General features: G+C 36.5%; 1 protein-coding gene across 1 annotated transcript; it reads right to left on the bottom strand.

The window, feature by feature from the left end:
* Positions 1–14,024: 14,024 nt before the first annotated feature.
* Positions 14,025–14,954, bottom strand: LOC114727545 (uncharacterized). The gene has a single exon (XM_028914246.1). It carries the CDS (start codon positions 14,952–14,954, stop codon positions 14,025–14,027), a length of 930 nt encoding a protein of 309 aa, XP_028770079.1.
* Positions 14,955–15,552: the final 598 nt, after the last annotated feature.

A 15,552-nucleotide genomic window follows, 5' to 3' on the forward strand; every position in this document is an offset into this window, starting at 1 on the left:
TTTCTGGATGAATTGTGTGTTTTACTTTCTCAATATGCAAGAATTGGTGATTATAGTGATGAGGAGAAAGAGGCACCAGACCTGGACATGGGTATTGTGTTTAAGTTTAAATCATGGTAGGGTACTTTATGATTATGTAATAATCATGGTAGGTCTTTCTACATTATTTCTGTCTATTGCATCTGTGATGATTACCTTTTGCGCAACCATAATGATCGTGTTGGAAAGTAAACCATCACACTTATGGGCTCTTCTTCCTGTTGCTATGCTTGCTGGTGTTCCAGTAACCTTCTTTGTACTACCTCCGGTCCTAATTATAAGATCCAGTTGACTTATTTGAGGAGATTAAGGAAGTAAGTTAAGTTAGTTATTTGTAATAAACAAGTGTTGTTATTTCTAAAATATCCTTGTTAATTAAATGTATTAGCTAGAACTATCATTATTAGAAGGACTATCTTGGAAAAAAAAAACATAAATATGAGAGACAAAATGGATTGGGGTCTTATAATTAGGACCAAATAAAAAGTCAAACGGGGTCTTATATTAAGGACCGGAGGTAGTATTATTACAATTCTCTTTTATTGTTGAAATACTTTCTTCTACTTATGGTTAAGGCATCCTTAAGAAGGTAGAGAAGTGGCCATAAACTGTGTGTGTAATTCAAATGTCTTTCTACTCATGGATCTTAATCTTAATGTGTAATAAAGCAACTGCTTTTATTTTTAGCCAAGTCTGATGTGCGTTTATTAGCCCATATTTAGAACATGCACGGGTGTATCCATCAGAGCCTTGCTAATTAAACAGAGTATATCCACTGGCAGAACACAACCAGATTCCATCATATCCCGCGAAGTCCTTTCTTAACAAGTAAAATTGATCAGATTAAAAAAATTCCTCACTCACTTTCTCAGCTTCATATATATATTTATACATGTTACTTCTAATTCTAAATATAAAATTTAGTTTGTAACATAAATTAAAAAATATAAATTAAAATTGTATATATACTCACAGAAGTATGTAAATATTTTATAAAATATCCATGTCAACAGGGCTACGTCTACTCCGCTCATCTCCGGCCAGCATCTATAATTTGTCTTCTACTTATGATCCAAGCATCTTTAAAAAATGCGGAAATTTTGAACCTTCTTAAAACATTGAAAGATTTCTTTTATGGGGGATAGAAACGATTATAAGTATTTAATTTTAAACATCAAAAGCATGATTGAACGAACATAAATTCAATACACTAAAATAATTATTTTAATATATATAAAAATTTAAAATAAAAATAATTTCTTAAAAATAATTTTTTATTTAGAAATAATTAAGTAAAAATTTTAAATACTAACCGTTTAAATTAAATATAAACTATTCAAACCTAATAAGTTTGATATCCTGATTTAAGAGGTCATGGTTGTGTCAGATGAATAATTTTTCTCTCTCTTTCCCTCATTAGCTCTCGTTCTCTCAGTTTCGAAAGTCTCTCAGGCTCATTCTCCTCTCCTCTGCACGAAAGCAGAACGTTGCAGCCTCTCCACTGTGACGTCCGTCGGATCTTCACTATCACATCCGTCGCGTCTTCACCGTGAGCGCCGTCCAGTGCTGGGACCCTAAATGCACCGTTTGTAATGTAGCAGCAGTCAGTCCAGTGATGCGCATAATTACTGAGAAGCCGATGGTTTGTTAGTTCCCTTTTGCTGTTCCCAACCCATTGGTTCGCGGTCCTCCACTTACCCATCAATCTAAGCCTTCTGACCAGTCGCATCGTCGCGTGTTCGATTTTGCGTCTGCATATCTAAGCATCTTGCATTATTGGTCGATTCCCCTCCACGACCCTCACCGGTAAGGTTTGGGGGTTCTCTTATTCGATTGCCAAAATTGATTGTGCGTTTCGTTCTTCCTTGATTCCATCCCGAGATTCTTAACATTTCTTTCCTGTTTAATACTACCTCGGATGCTGATTATAAAAGCTAACTGAATAATTTGAAAAAAATTAAAAAAATAAATTAATTATTTGTAATAAATAGGTATTATCTTTCTTAAAATATTTTTACTAGTTAAGTGTATTGATTAGAACTATTATTGTTGGGAAGACTATCTTTAAAAAAAAAAAACATAAATATAAAAGACAAAACATATTAGAGTCTTATATTTAGAACCAAAATAAAAATCAAACAAGATGTTATATCAAGGATAAGATTTTAAAATATATTTCGGTATTTAAATTTCACTTTTTCATATTAAAATAATTCAAATTTATTGTATTATTTAATTTTATTCTTTTATCATCTTTTATTGTTTAATAAATTTATATCTAAATAATTGAGCAAACTAAACTTATTTTTATTTAATCATAATTTAAACAATTTTTTTACTCAATTTAATTTTTATAAATTAAATTTTAGAAAATCTTATCTATACGTAATTTATATCATATAATTTAATTTTTATCCTATATAATTTTAAAAAAAATTAAATTAAAAAAGTATTTTTTTATCTCATCTCAATAAACCTATATTATTAGATTCTCATTGTCATCTCCAAAGATATTAAGGGAGTGTTTCGGTAAGAACAAAATTATAGTTTTAGAAGTATTTTTACCATATACGAAGTAAATATGTGAAAGAGTTTATCTCAATTTATAAAAAATTGTTTTTGAAAAGTGATCATGAAATTAGCCAAACACACCCAAACGAAAATGTAAGCTCGCGTCGTGGTAAGAAAGAACGTAAGAGAGCACGTTGGATTACCGGCTCCTTTCCACGTCACCCACTTTGAAAAGTTTTTCCGCTATATTTTTTTTTTTGCCCTTTTTGGCTATATTTTGCCTTTTAAGTAAAAGTTAAGCATGTTCTCCTTTTCCTTGCCCTTTTGGCAACACGTCAATCAATTCAAATTATGCTTTCTTGTTAGCTAGTGCTTTTTTCTTTGTTCTTTTACCTTTCATGCATTAGTACATTTAAATTTGGAGAATATTAAAAGGATAATGATTAATGGAAGTTCATAGCTATAATCGTGGTTTAATAAATTTTTAAGTTTTAGGTTCATAACTAGAGATTTCTTTCCCGTGCGATGCACGGATTAAAATATTTAATTCAATTTTAAATGATAACAAATTGTATTATCTAAGGCAGCTCAAAATTATATTCACTTTTTATAAAAGTTTAATTTTTTTATTTATTCGAATGAGATTTGAATTAGAGACTTGAAAATTAAGAAGACCATATAAAAATTTAAAATTATTTATTTATTTCTTTATTTAAGCCCCCAATTAACATACTATTTAATTATGATGTTTCCTATTTAATTCAATATATTCAAATCCCAATTAAGATATCATTCAAACTCAAAATTAATTATTAATTCATTTATTTGACTCTCAAATTGAAATCCCATTTAATAATGATACTTCTCATTAATTCAATATACATAAATCCCAATCAAAATATTATTCAAATCTCATCAATTAAATATATTAGAATGTCTTAATATTATGCCCGACTTGTTTTTAAAACGAACAGGGTATTACAAGTTTTCAAGAATATAATTGATGATTGATGATTTGTGCTTGTTTAATATTTATAAAACTTATTATTTTATAGTTTTTTGACTTATTTTATAAAATTTAAATTCTTGCTAAAACCTAAGTATCCTCTTATTGGAGGTAGCTTATTTGAGGTATTGTCGAGCACTAAATGTGGACGTGTCTCCTAAAGGGATTCGAACTTTGGTTCGTTACGTTGTGAGGGACTAATTTCATTCACTAGACCCAGTCATTGGTATAAAATTTAAATAAATATCAATGGTTATAGATCTATCATCATGATAAAAGAGGCCTGAATTTTGCTACCTAAGGCTTCGAAAATTGATATTTTATAGTTTGGATGGCTCGTGTTGTGTTCCGAAAAGTGGCACCGGGGGGGGGGGGGACTTCTGAAAATTTGAATTTTGAAAGTCCGTTTGGAAATTAGAGGCATGATTAATGCTTCCATTTTTTTGTTGGTCAACAATTAGCGCTTACTTTGCAACCTGCATAATCATATCATGTGAAAATATTCCAAAAAACAATCCCTTTTATTTATTGTTAGTATTATTTTGCAAAAAAAAAAGGAGGCTCAAATTTTCGCCGTCTGCAACATAACAGCTTTAATTGAGTTGAGTTATGGAAGGGAGGCGCAATTTTAACAACATAGTTGCTGACCCACTCACGGAAGACAGCAGTGAAGATTGGTTCGAAGGGGTTAAGAACTATCTAATATCTCGAGATCTTTGGAAAGTGACAAGCAGTAGTAGGGCCAGACTAGAGAGATATCGTGTCAAAGATTTTGCCAAATGGAGAAGAAAGAATGCTGCAGCATTACATGTCATTCGCATCTCTTGTGGGCGTCGCAATCACTCTTTTATAAGAGGGGTCTCTGAAGCCAAACGTGCATGGGACATTCTCTATGATACCCACAATAATAATGAACCGGCCTCTCCACTGGCATCCGCAACGGCCTCTGCACCAGACTCTGCGCCGGACTCTGCGCCGGACTCTGCGCCGGAATCTGCACCATCGGAGTATGCAATGGCCTCTGCATCGGACTATTCAACGGCCTCTACACCGGACTCTGCAACGGCCTCTGCACCGGACTCTGCGCCGGACTCTGCATCGGACTATGCAACGGCCTCTGCACCGGACTCTGCGCCGGACTCTGCATCGGACTATGCAACGGCCTCTGCAGCTTCACTGGCCTCTGCAGCTTCACTGGCCTTTGCACCGGCCTCTCCTCCAGGTCAGTCCCTTACATATTTCATTAGCGGTATATGTGGAAAAATCCTTTAGTAATTAGGGCACCAGCTCCCTCACAAGAGTATCTCCACAAAATTAATTTCCTCAAAATATATGTTCCTTCTTTGTTTGTAAGGCTACTAAAAATTCTCTCATTGCCCTCCTACTCAAAATATAATTGAGTGGTGATTACAGTGTTAATGGAGGTAGAAGCATTAGAGATGAGTAATATGCACAAGGCCATAGCTGAAAACAACTGGTCGACTGCGAAGGCACTCATTGATCGCCATCCTAAGGTATTGGACGTAGATTTTGCGAAGTCAATGGGCGAAACGCCTCTTCATGTGGCTGCAAAGTTCGGGCATCTGGGCATAGTACAGGAGTTAGTGAGATCAGTTTCAGAAGAATATCTGGAGATATGCGATGCTTACTATAACAATACTCCACTTGCAATAGCTGCTTCATCTAGTGAACTCATCCTAGTTGCAGAATGCTTGATCAACAAAAATAAAAGGCCACTTGAAATTCCAACTAAAGCCGCTTGGGAGATTCCTGTTACCTCGGCTTTTTATTGTGGCCAAAAGAAAATGGGACGTTATCTTTATTCTGTCACTCCTTGGGAAGTCTTCAGACCACTAAAAGAAAGCACTGTGGGGCCTGTTTTTCTCTACCTCTGTTTGAGTCTTGGAGAATTAGGTAGCATAACTACTTTTAGATAAATAATTTTATACACAGCATAATAATATATGCGTTTCATTTTCATTTGGGTTAAGGTATATTTTAGTCCCGAAAGGTTTCGCAAAGAAACTATGGGTATCCAGAAATACTTTTTGAAGCAATGTGACTCCGGAAGTGGCAAATCCGTAGCAATGTCACCATATTTCAACGGAGCTAAACGGTCAATTGTTAGTTGACCCATTTGTGTTGAGGTGGATCTGCCATATAGGATGGTACGCCACATAATAAAAGTGAAATACCAAATATGTCCCTTTCTTCTTCCTCCTCCACCACACGTTCTTTGGGAAGAAACCAAAAACAAATGCAGAGCTGAATACTTCTGGGCTTACCTTCATCCCTCACTGTTCAACCTCTTGTTCTTTTTTTTTTTTGAGCTGTGTTCAACCTCTTGTTCCACCTCTTGTTCTGTTTTTATTTTTTCTAATATTTCTGGCTTTATAATCATGTTTGCTGTTTGGTTTTCAATTTGGATTTCAAAATCTATTGTGATTTTTTTTGTTGATTTTAATTAAGAAGTTGGTAATAGTGAGGCTTGTGTATTTGGAGAGCTACTGTGAAGAGCTGAAGATACCCATAAATATCATAATCAATCCAAACTGCCATTGCTTGTGAAATTTTGGCCGACACTGATGCTGTGCCAGAGTCTCTTTGATGATCTTAAATTTTGTCTATGACATGCTTGAGTCTCCCGTATGAATGGCATTTTGAGATACTCCAATTAGTTGAGACTTGAGTCTCCTGAAGCAATTAAGAGCAAAGATACGAAGGTTGCTGTAGGTTGTCGAGGAGGATAGTGAGAATAACTAAGAGCAGGGGCGCGAATATCTAGAAAGAAGATGAAGAAGCCATGGAATGATCTAAACTAAAATTCTCCATGGATGCGGATGATGATGATGAAGGGTAGAGATTTGCATTTTTCTAGATTCGTTTTTCTTCTCATACTGGTTAATTGTTGATCTAGGTTTGAAGTTTTTTTTTTATGGAACTGATGATAATGATGCAGGGGAAAGGTTCCTTTTTTTTTTTTCAGTAAGGATTGTGATGATGTGGCATGTTATGTGACATAATATTTAATATGACAGATCCACCTCAGTACAAATTGGTCAACGAAAACTTTCAATACAAAAATGTCATTTTACCCTTTTCATTTTCCCCCGTCAGTTTATACATGTGGCCTTTTTCCATTTCTCATACTATATGATGTTGGTGCATAAATAGATATTGTCTTGGATTTGCTCCAAAAATGCAAGAACCTGCTCTTTGCCACTGACATAAACAAGGTCCCAACAATTCAGAATATTGCACGCTATCTTCCCAAGTATCTGGACATAAGTCAACTTCCGTTCTGGAAGCGATGGCCGTATCACTGTCAGTGCATATTATTACTTTCTACTACTCTCTGTTTTTCCCTACAATTTTCTTCATGTTGTTTGCTCATTTTAATTATACACTAGCCAAAATGGCGAATTATGATGATGAGGATAAAGATGATGAAGTTATTTTAACTGCCACTGGTATTCATCTACTAAGGCTCTTTGAAAATTTGGTGAAACGTTTATGAAGTGTTTCCAAAAATAATGTTGGCAAAATTCCAAAAATACAATTTATGCAATTAACCCTCAATTTATTGGAAAATATTATCTCTGACTTTATTATTATTTTTTTGCAACTATTATTTCTGTCTTTATGTTTCCTACAAAACAATCCCTCAATTTATTAGGTGGCGGCGGCAATTAATTGATACTATTTATGTAATTTACTTGTACTTTCTAGTTGTTTATTGCAATATTATTCGAAGAAGCTTATGTGTTCCATTTCTTTGATCACATTTGGGTGAAAGATATCAAAATACCATCAACCACAACCACAACCACTGGGCATTTCTGCGTAGATATTCAGCAAGAAGGCGAGAGCAACCAAGCTGGTCAAGGTACAAAATTCTCTCTCACTTTAGAAGATGAAATAATTAATATTATATAACTATTATTATAGAAAATAGATTATACAATGTAAAGTTACGTTTTTCAATTTATTCATTATACATGCCAAAATCCATGTCAACAAGCCTAGGTCTATTCCATTGGCCCATCTCCAGCATCTACAAATTGTTAGGTACGTATGTAAGCATTTCCAAAAAGTTTCCGCGAAACTTAAATTGGATGCCTTTAATATTTTAATTCTATTTGATTTACCAATGGTGCAGGAATCAAGAAAATGCATAAGATGAAGCTGCAGCATGAAAAAGCAGCTGAAATTCTAAACTTAGTTTGTGAGAATTTGACACATTTGAATAAAGAAAAGAAGCATATGGTTGGAAAAGCACTGATATCTGCATCTCAAGAGAAGAATGTTGGGTTTTTATCGCGAGTAATGAAGGCAAACACAGAATTGATAGCGCTAGTCACTTATGGTGAGATAGACTTGCCCTTTTTCTTCGATGCTGTTAAACATCGTAGAGCTGAGATTTTCAACCTCCTCCGTGGTTTTCGCTTTAAGAATGTGGTGACGTCATTAGTCTATGGCGAGAACTCAAATACCTTACTGCATATGGCAGCCATATTGGCTCCTTCTTCCTACCTTGACCGCATCTCTGGTGCTGCATTGCAGATGCAAAGAGAGATGCAATGGTTCAAGGTTAGTTAGAAGTGAAATTCAATGCTTTCCTTCGATATTGTGTCTTTTCTTGATTACTTATTATGTATTTATTTTCTGTAAAAATAGGTCGTCGAGAGTGTGGTGAATCCTCAAGATAGGCTACTTGACAACAAGGAGGGGTTGGCGCCTGTACAATATTTCAAAAGAAACCACAAAGAGCTGAAGGCAGATGGAGAAAAATGGATGAAGGACACAGCGTCTTCTTGCTCAGTTATTGGGGCTCTAATTGTTACCATTATGTTTGCGGCAGCTATAACGCTTCCCGGAGGGAACAATCAGAATTCAGGGTACCCAATATTTATAAAGGAGAAGTTATTTAAAGTCTTTTTAATTTCAGATGCACTTTCCTTGTTTTCTTCCACAACTTCCGTGCTCACATTTTTAGGAATCCTCACGTCACGCTATACAGATGAAGACTTCCTTTACTCACTGCCCAGAAAATTGATAATAGGTCTTTTTACACTTTTTCTATCTATTGCAGCTATGATGATTGCCTTTTCAGCAACCATAATGATCATGTTGCAATATCACCCATCACGTTTATGGGTTATTCTTCCTGTTCCTATACTTGCTAGTATTCCAATAACCGTCTTTGTATTATTACAATTCCCTCTTCTTGTTGAAGTATCTTGGTCTACTTATGGTCCAGGCCTTTTCAAGAAGAAGGTGGTGAGGTGGCCATGAATTATGCATGAAATTTATTTGCATCTTACTATATATGTATTATTTTTTGTTGAATAAAAATTGTCCTCTTGAAGCTTATTCGGGCAACAATGCAATTACTTATATTCAGAACATAAATATATATCGATGTGGTTATCCCAAATTAATTAGATTAATTAACTGACAAGACTTGGCTACATATGTGCGGATGAATTATTTTTTTTTATTTTTTTTGGTTATAGAAGAGGGCAAAGAACGCCCAAAACGAAGAAAATTAAATAGGTGGGGATCTAGATCCCAAACACTCTTCAGCAACTAATCTCCTTAGATGAGAAGGACATGTAGTCAAAAAAGTGGTCTTAGACAAACCATCCTTTGCAAGAGAATCTGCAACTCGGTTTTGCTGTCTAGATATATGCGAGATTTCGACCTCCCACTGGCGCTTTAGCATCTTCATAATCTGGATGATCACAAGGCTGCAGATGGTCCTGTTCCTCTTTCCACTAATCACATCTACCACATTTTTTGAATCAGATTCAAGAATTATTTTCTTAAACCCCATTTCCCAAGCCAAATTGAGGCCTTTGTACACAGCCCATTCCTCTAACTCAAGAGCGCTGCACGTACCAAGAGCTTGTGAAAAGCTTGCAATCCAATTCCCATAATTATCCCTTATCACTCCTCCACAACTTGCTCTGCTAGATGACGCTGACATTGCCCCATCTACATTAACTTTTATCCACTCTGCAGGAGGCGTCTGCCATTTAGGAGAGCTACTAGACACTGGTTGACTCCCCACAGTTGGTCTGTCATTTATCTGCACGAATAATTTCCAAGAATGCATAATAAAGAAAGCAGGATTTACTGGTTTCACAAAATCATCCACATAAATAGCATTATTCCGCCATAGCCAAAGTTTCCAGCAAGCAACTCCCCATATAAGGTTCCATCCTGAAGACAAATGTCTTCCTAATTCTTTTTTAAGATTCAAGCTCATCCATTCTCTCAAAGATGCAGCAAAGAAAGCATTCTGAAATTTAGTATCCACTAGTTGTAAACACATCTGTGTAGCATACTGACAATCACGGAGCACATGTAAGGTATTCTCAACCTCTAAATTACAATACTGACATAGAGGGGAATTGGCAGACCGCTTACGACGCCAAGCATTAGTGGGTAATCTATTATTATAAACTAACCATAAAAAGACTCTTATTGTTTCAACTCCTTGCCAGCTCCAAATCAGATTATAAGTAGAGCTATATAAATTAGGAGGATTCCTCTCAATCAAATAATAAGCACTTTTAACAGTAAAATTACCATGGTTAGTACCTTTCCACATCATCACATCATTTCCAGCACTAGCTAAGGGTGGAAGTTTAGCTATTAGACGTTGGATGACTTCACTTGAAACAACCGAACCAAGCCTCGTAAAGTCCCATGTCCCATGCGCAACCCACTTTGCTACAGTCGAGTCATTCTCCTCCTCTGATAAAGGTCTTATACACAACTCTTTAATATTCTTGTCTGGAAATAGCCATTTATCGTTGAAGAAGTTGACAAAAATTCCATTTTTGACTTGCCACTGTGTACCTTCCTCAATAAACAATTTTTGCTAACAAACGAATTGCTAAAGCTTTGAGTCACCTGGCTGTACCATTAACAAATCAGACTCGCTTCTACTCATATACTTGTGCTGCAAAACATCAGCCCATAATCCACTTGAACCCGAGATTAAGTTCCAGGCCAGCTTACATCCAAAGGCACAGTTAACTTAGGAGAGTTTTCTAAGCCCAAGGCCACCATACCCTTTAGGTAGCGATAGTTGTTTCCAACCAATAGGGTGCCAACCATGGTTTTCATTGGTATTGCCCCAAATAAAATTCCGTTGTAATCTTTCAACCTCAGTGCAGATACTCTTAGGGATTTGAGCTACTTGCACAGGATATAAAGGCACAGTACTGATTACCGACTTTGCTAGAGTTATGCAGCTTGCCATAGAGAGACTTCTAGCTTTCCAAGCAGCAAGCTTTGATTTAACTCTATCTAAAATATATTGGAACGTCTCCTTAGTTTTCCTTTTTCTGGATAGAGGAAAGCCAAGGTAGACTCCAATTTCATCAGTGACTTTCATCATAGTCCAACTCTGAATGTTTTTCCTCACTGAATTTTCTACCTTGGGGGAAAAAAGATAGAAGACTTTGCAATACTCACTTTCTCTCCTGATACCTTACAGAAGAGCTGAAGACAATTCATCATAGAAGTAGCTTGTTCTTCCGTAGCTTCTCTAACAATATGTCATCCGCAAACATTAAATGGGACACTGCAGGTCCATTTTTACGGACATAAATAGGCTTCCTCCGATCAGATTTCACTTCATCACTAATTATGTGAGAGAGTCTGTCCATGCAAATCACAAACAGTAAGGGAGATATAGGATCTCCTTGACGCAAACCTCTTGAGGGAGTAAAATATTCAGCAAGATTACCATTCCACAAGACACTATATTTTACCGAGGAGACACAATTCATAATGAGTTGAATAAAATTAGATTCTAGTCCTACATCCTTTAGCACTTGCTGCAGAAAATCCCATCGTAATCGGTCATAAGCCTTTTCAAGATCAATCTTCCATGCCATGAAGCCTCTTCGGCCTCTAGATCTCTTCATAGTGTGCAGAATTTCTTGCCCCACTATTATGTTGTCTTGTATATGACGCCCTTTAATAAAGCTGGCTTGAAAAGGGGAGATCAATTCATCTATTATACCTTTCAATCTTCCTGTAATCACCTTTGTAATACATTTATAATGCACCGAACAGAGAGAGATGGGTCTGAAATGAGAGACATATTCTGGATTATCTTTTCTAGGAATCAGCGTAATCAAAGTTTTATTTGCCTCAGTCATAGACAACCTACCATTGAAGACACCTTGCACAAACTCACATATAGCATTGCCCACTATATCCCAGTTGGATTGAAAAAATATAAGAGAGAACCCATCTACACCCGGCGACTTATAAGGACCCATGGAGAAGATAGCCTGTTTAATTTCCTCATGAGAAGGAACCATTCCTAACTTGCTCAACACAGACATTTCAATCAACGGAAAAGAAGACTCCAATTGTAAATCAATTGGATAATTATCTTCATTCTGGTATAAGGATTTGAAGAATTGCACAACCAGATTTTTAAGCTCTGCCTCATCTTCAACCCATTTACCGCTACTATCCTTTAAGGATAAAATTCTATTCCTTCTCCTTCCTATATTAGTCTTTAGGTGGTAATACCGAGTATTCCTATCCCCTTTTGTAATCCAAATCGATCTGGACTTTTGAAACCATTTAATCTCCTCTTCTTTAAGAGTAACTTCTAATTCTTTCTGCAGTTGTAGTTCCAGACTAGTTAAAAACATAGAAAAGGGATAGGACGCTGATTTTTGAATTCCATTCAATCTAGCAAGAATGGTCTTTTTCTTTTTTTCCACGAGCCCAAAAACCTCTTTATTCCAAGAGATAATAGCTTTCTTAAAATCTTCCATATTATCATCCAAGCCCATATTCCCATTCTAGTTTGACTTCACAAAGTTTGGAAAGTTTTCATGGATTTGCCACATAGCCTCAAAATGGAAAGGTTTGGTTACCTTTCTTATATCATATTGAAAACTCATGTGAAGAATAAGAGGATTGTGATCAGAAAATTGGATACGAGGCAATACCTTTACAAAGCAGTCAGGCATCAAGGTCAAGTATAATTGATTACCCAGTGCTCAGTCAAGCCGTTCAAAAAGTCTTAAATTTCCAGCAATATGTGGGCCTTTCCAAGTGAAGCGAGGACCTATAGATCCCAAATCTGTAAGACTGCAATCAAATATTCTTTCTTGAAACCATTTCATTCTGTTTGTTGTTTCTCTTGTTCCTCCTACACGTTCAGCAGCTGAAAGGAGGTCATTGAAATCTCCATAAACTATCCAAGGTTTAGAGATTCCAATAGAAAGATTAAATAATCTTTGCCACAATAATTCTCTGCAGTTCGAATGAGGGAGAGTGTACACAGCTGTTAAAATAAAAGAAGGACGATTTGCAAAGGAAACATCCAGATGGAAAAATTGCCTCTCTTCTATGAGTACCGAAACCGAAATTTGAGTGCTCCTCCAAGCTGCAACTAAATCACCTGATCTTCCTTGACTAGGAATCACACGAATTTCATCAAACCCCAAAGAAGAAAGAGGTCGGAACCGAGACTCATCACTGCATCTGGTTTTTGAGAGTATTATTAAATTGGGTTTGGGTCCATTAATCACAGCTTCTAAATTTCTAAAGAGACCTTTACCGCAGGCCCCTCTAGTATTCCAATAAAGGATACAATCCATAAAAAAGTAATACTTATTAAGAGGTCACAGCCCAATCAGAACCCACCAGTGATTTGGGTTTCAGGAACCACGATATCATCACTGTTGGCACATGTTCCACCATCTCCCCCCATTGGGCTATCCAAAATCGGCCCAACATCTTCAGGCCCTGAAACAAGCTCCATCATGCTCCGTTCTCCCGGGTCATGAGGCAGAGAAGGGTAATTGTTGTGAATTGTTGTGTTAAAACATCCAACATCCTCCTTTGGGCCCATCTCGTTATTGCACTCATGATTGGCACGTGAGCTCTCCTCCCCCAATTGGATCATATCCTCGTCTTCTTTCCCTTTTTTCATTCTCTCTATTTGTTCCCTTGTCCTTTTCTCAGTCCGTCTCACCATATTCTACTCTGGTTGTTGTGGGACATTCTCAACGGGCACTTTGCTGATAGCACTCCAAATTTCATCATTTGTCATATTCAACAAATCATCTTTTCTGTCCTTTGCTTTACGTACCCTCGTAGTGCTACTCGTTGTGGTTTGTATGGCAAGGATGATGCTCATTTGTTGCCCCTCCAGTACCCTTCCTGTTTCTCTCTCTTGGACAGCTCCGTCCACATCAGCAAGGAGAGAGAATCGTGAGGCCATCGGATTCTGTCGTGCCGCTTCACCTTGCTTGTCTCTGCTTTTCTGTTGACGGCATAATTTCTGCACCACTTTCCATTGTTCTTCCATCGGTTTTCCATATCCATCAACATTCATTCTCTGTTCATCTTCTACATTAACAGGGGCATTCATATCTTCTTTCGAGACTTCTTTATCATCCTTCTTCAATGGGCATCCGTCTTACCGGTGGCCATAGACACCACAGTTTGTGCAAAGAAGGTGTAAACCTTCATACTCTAAGTAGTAGTTCTCCCCATCAACTGAAAACCCAGACATTAGTTGCTTAGTGAGATCTACCAAGACGCAGATTTGAGCGTAGTGCCCTCTAAGTTGGCATGAAGTATTCATATCAATCTTAATAGTTTCCCCTATCCTGTTTCCAATCATTGTCAAAGCTTCTTTGTCATAATATTCCAAGAAAATTCTCGGCAACCTTACCCACACTGCAACTTTATCAATGCTTGCTCTATTAGACTGAAACTTTGGTTCCCATGGCCAAACTGTTAGATAATGATCAAAAATCATCCAAGGACCCCCAGTTAAAGCATTCCAGTAGTCCTCTCTATTCGAAAACTTCACCACATAGTATCCATATCCAATGTTGATTAGTTTGGTCACCCCTCTTTTTGCCCACATACCTTGCAACCTTGACTTCAGCGCCTTGAACCCAATGCTTCTACCAAGGAGCTTTAAAATCACAGCCCTCTTCCATGCTTTATACAGCCGCTTCTTCATTCTTCCCGAGAAAACAAAAGTAGGAAAATTTCTTTTGGGATCCTCAATCATACGACACAAAGGCTCATCATTCTCCTGATTCTGTTCCTTATCAGATAAAGAATCATCAGAAATTTCTTCATAGTCCTCCTCTGTACCGTCTTCTTCATTAGGTTCAACACCCTTCAGCTTATCTGCAAATGAAACAGTTCCTCTGCTACTCCTAGTCTTCTTCTCACCCAGTGCAGGCCAATGCTCTGAGAGTAGATTCCCTCCCTGAGCATTATCCCCATTCTTGATTTTCTTAGAGCTTCTCGTTATTAAGTCTTCTTCTTCTCTTGACTGAGGCACAAGCAAGCTTTTCTTGCTAGAGGGAATCAGAGAGTTAGTTGCCATTCCTATTTTGTGAATTATTTATTTTTACCGGGAACAAATTAGACGATGAAATGGGCCCAAACCAAACCAAAGGAGTCGCATGGGCCTAATACATCAGAGGGGCTGATGGTACTTTATAACTAAGATTAAGAGCAATTTTAAAGAATGCTGGAAGTCCAAAGTTGTTGACTGACCTAGGGCCTAGCTTGTTTCCAATATTAGGTTCTGTTTTACTAAGATCTATGTAAGTACGTACTTCACATCTTATTGCTTCATGTATTTTCTGTTGAATAAGAAATTTCTGATCCCTTTGAATCTTATCATGTAAAGCACCATGCATGAACATGATAATGTTGTGACTATAGCAGGAATACATATGGGCCTATTATAGTTTGAATCCAAATAAGGTTGAACAATTTAAATTTAAATTGATAAAAAGTTTAATTGTATTCATGAGCATTTTTTTTTATCAATAATAAGAAATAAAGTTATGGTTGAGATTTTTTAAATTCAAATTTAAGAGATCAAAATCATCAATGCAATAAAACAGAAAACTTTATATTCTTTTTTAAAATATTCAATGAATTAATATAACAAAAAATTACGGTCATTCCTTGGC

The sequence above is a fragment of the Neltuma alba genome, unplaced genomic scaffold (assembly GCF_004799145.2).
Source record: "Neltuma alba isolate B1F8T4 unplaced genomic scaffold, ASM479914v2 tig00012484_pilon, whole genome shotgun sequence".
NCBI lineage: Eukaryota > Viridiplantae > Streptophyta > Magnoliopsida > Fabales > Fabaceae > Neltuma > Neltuma alba.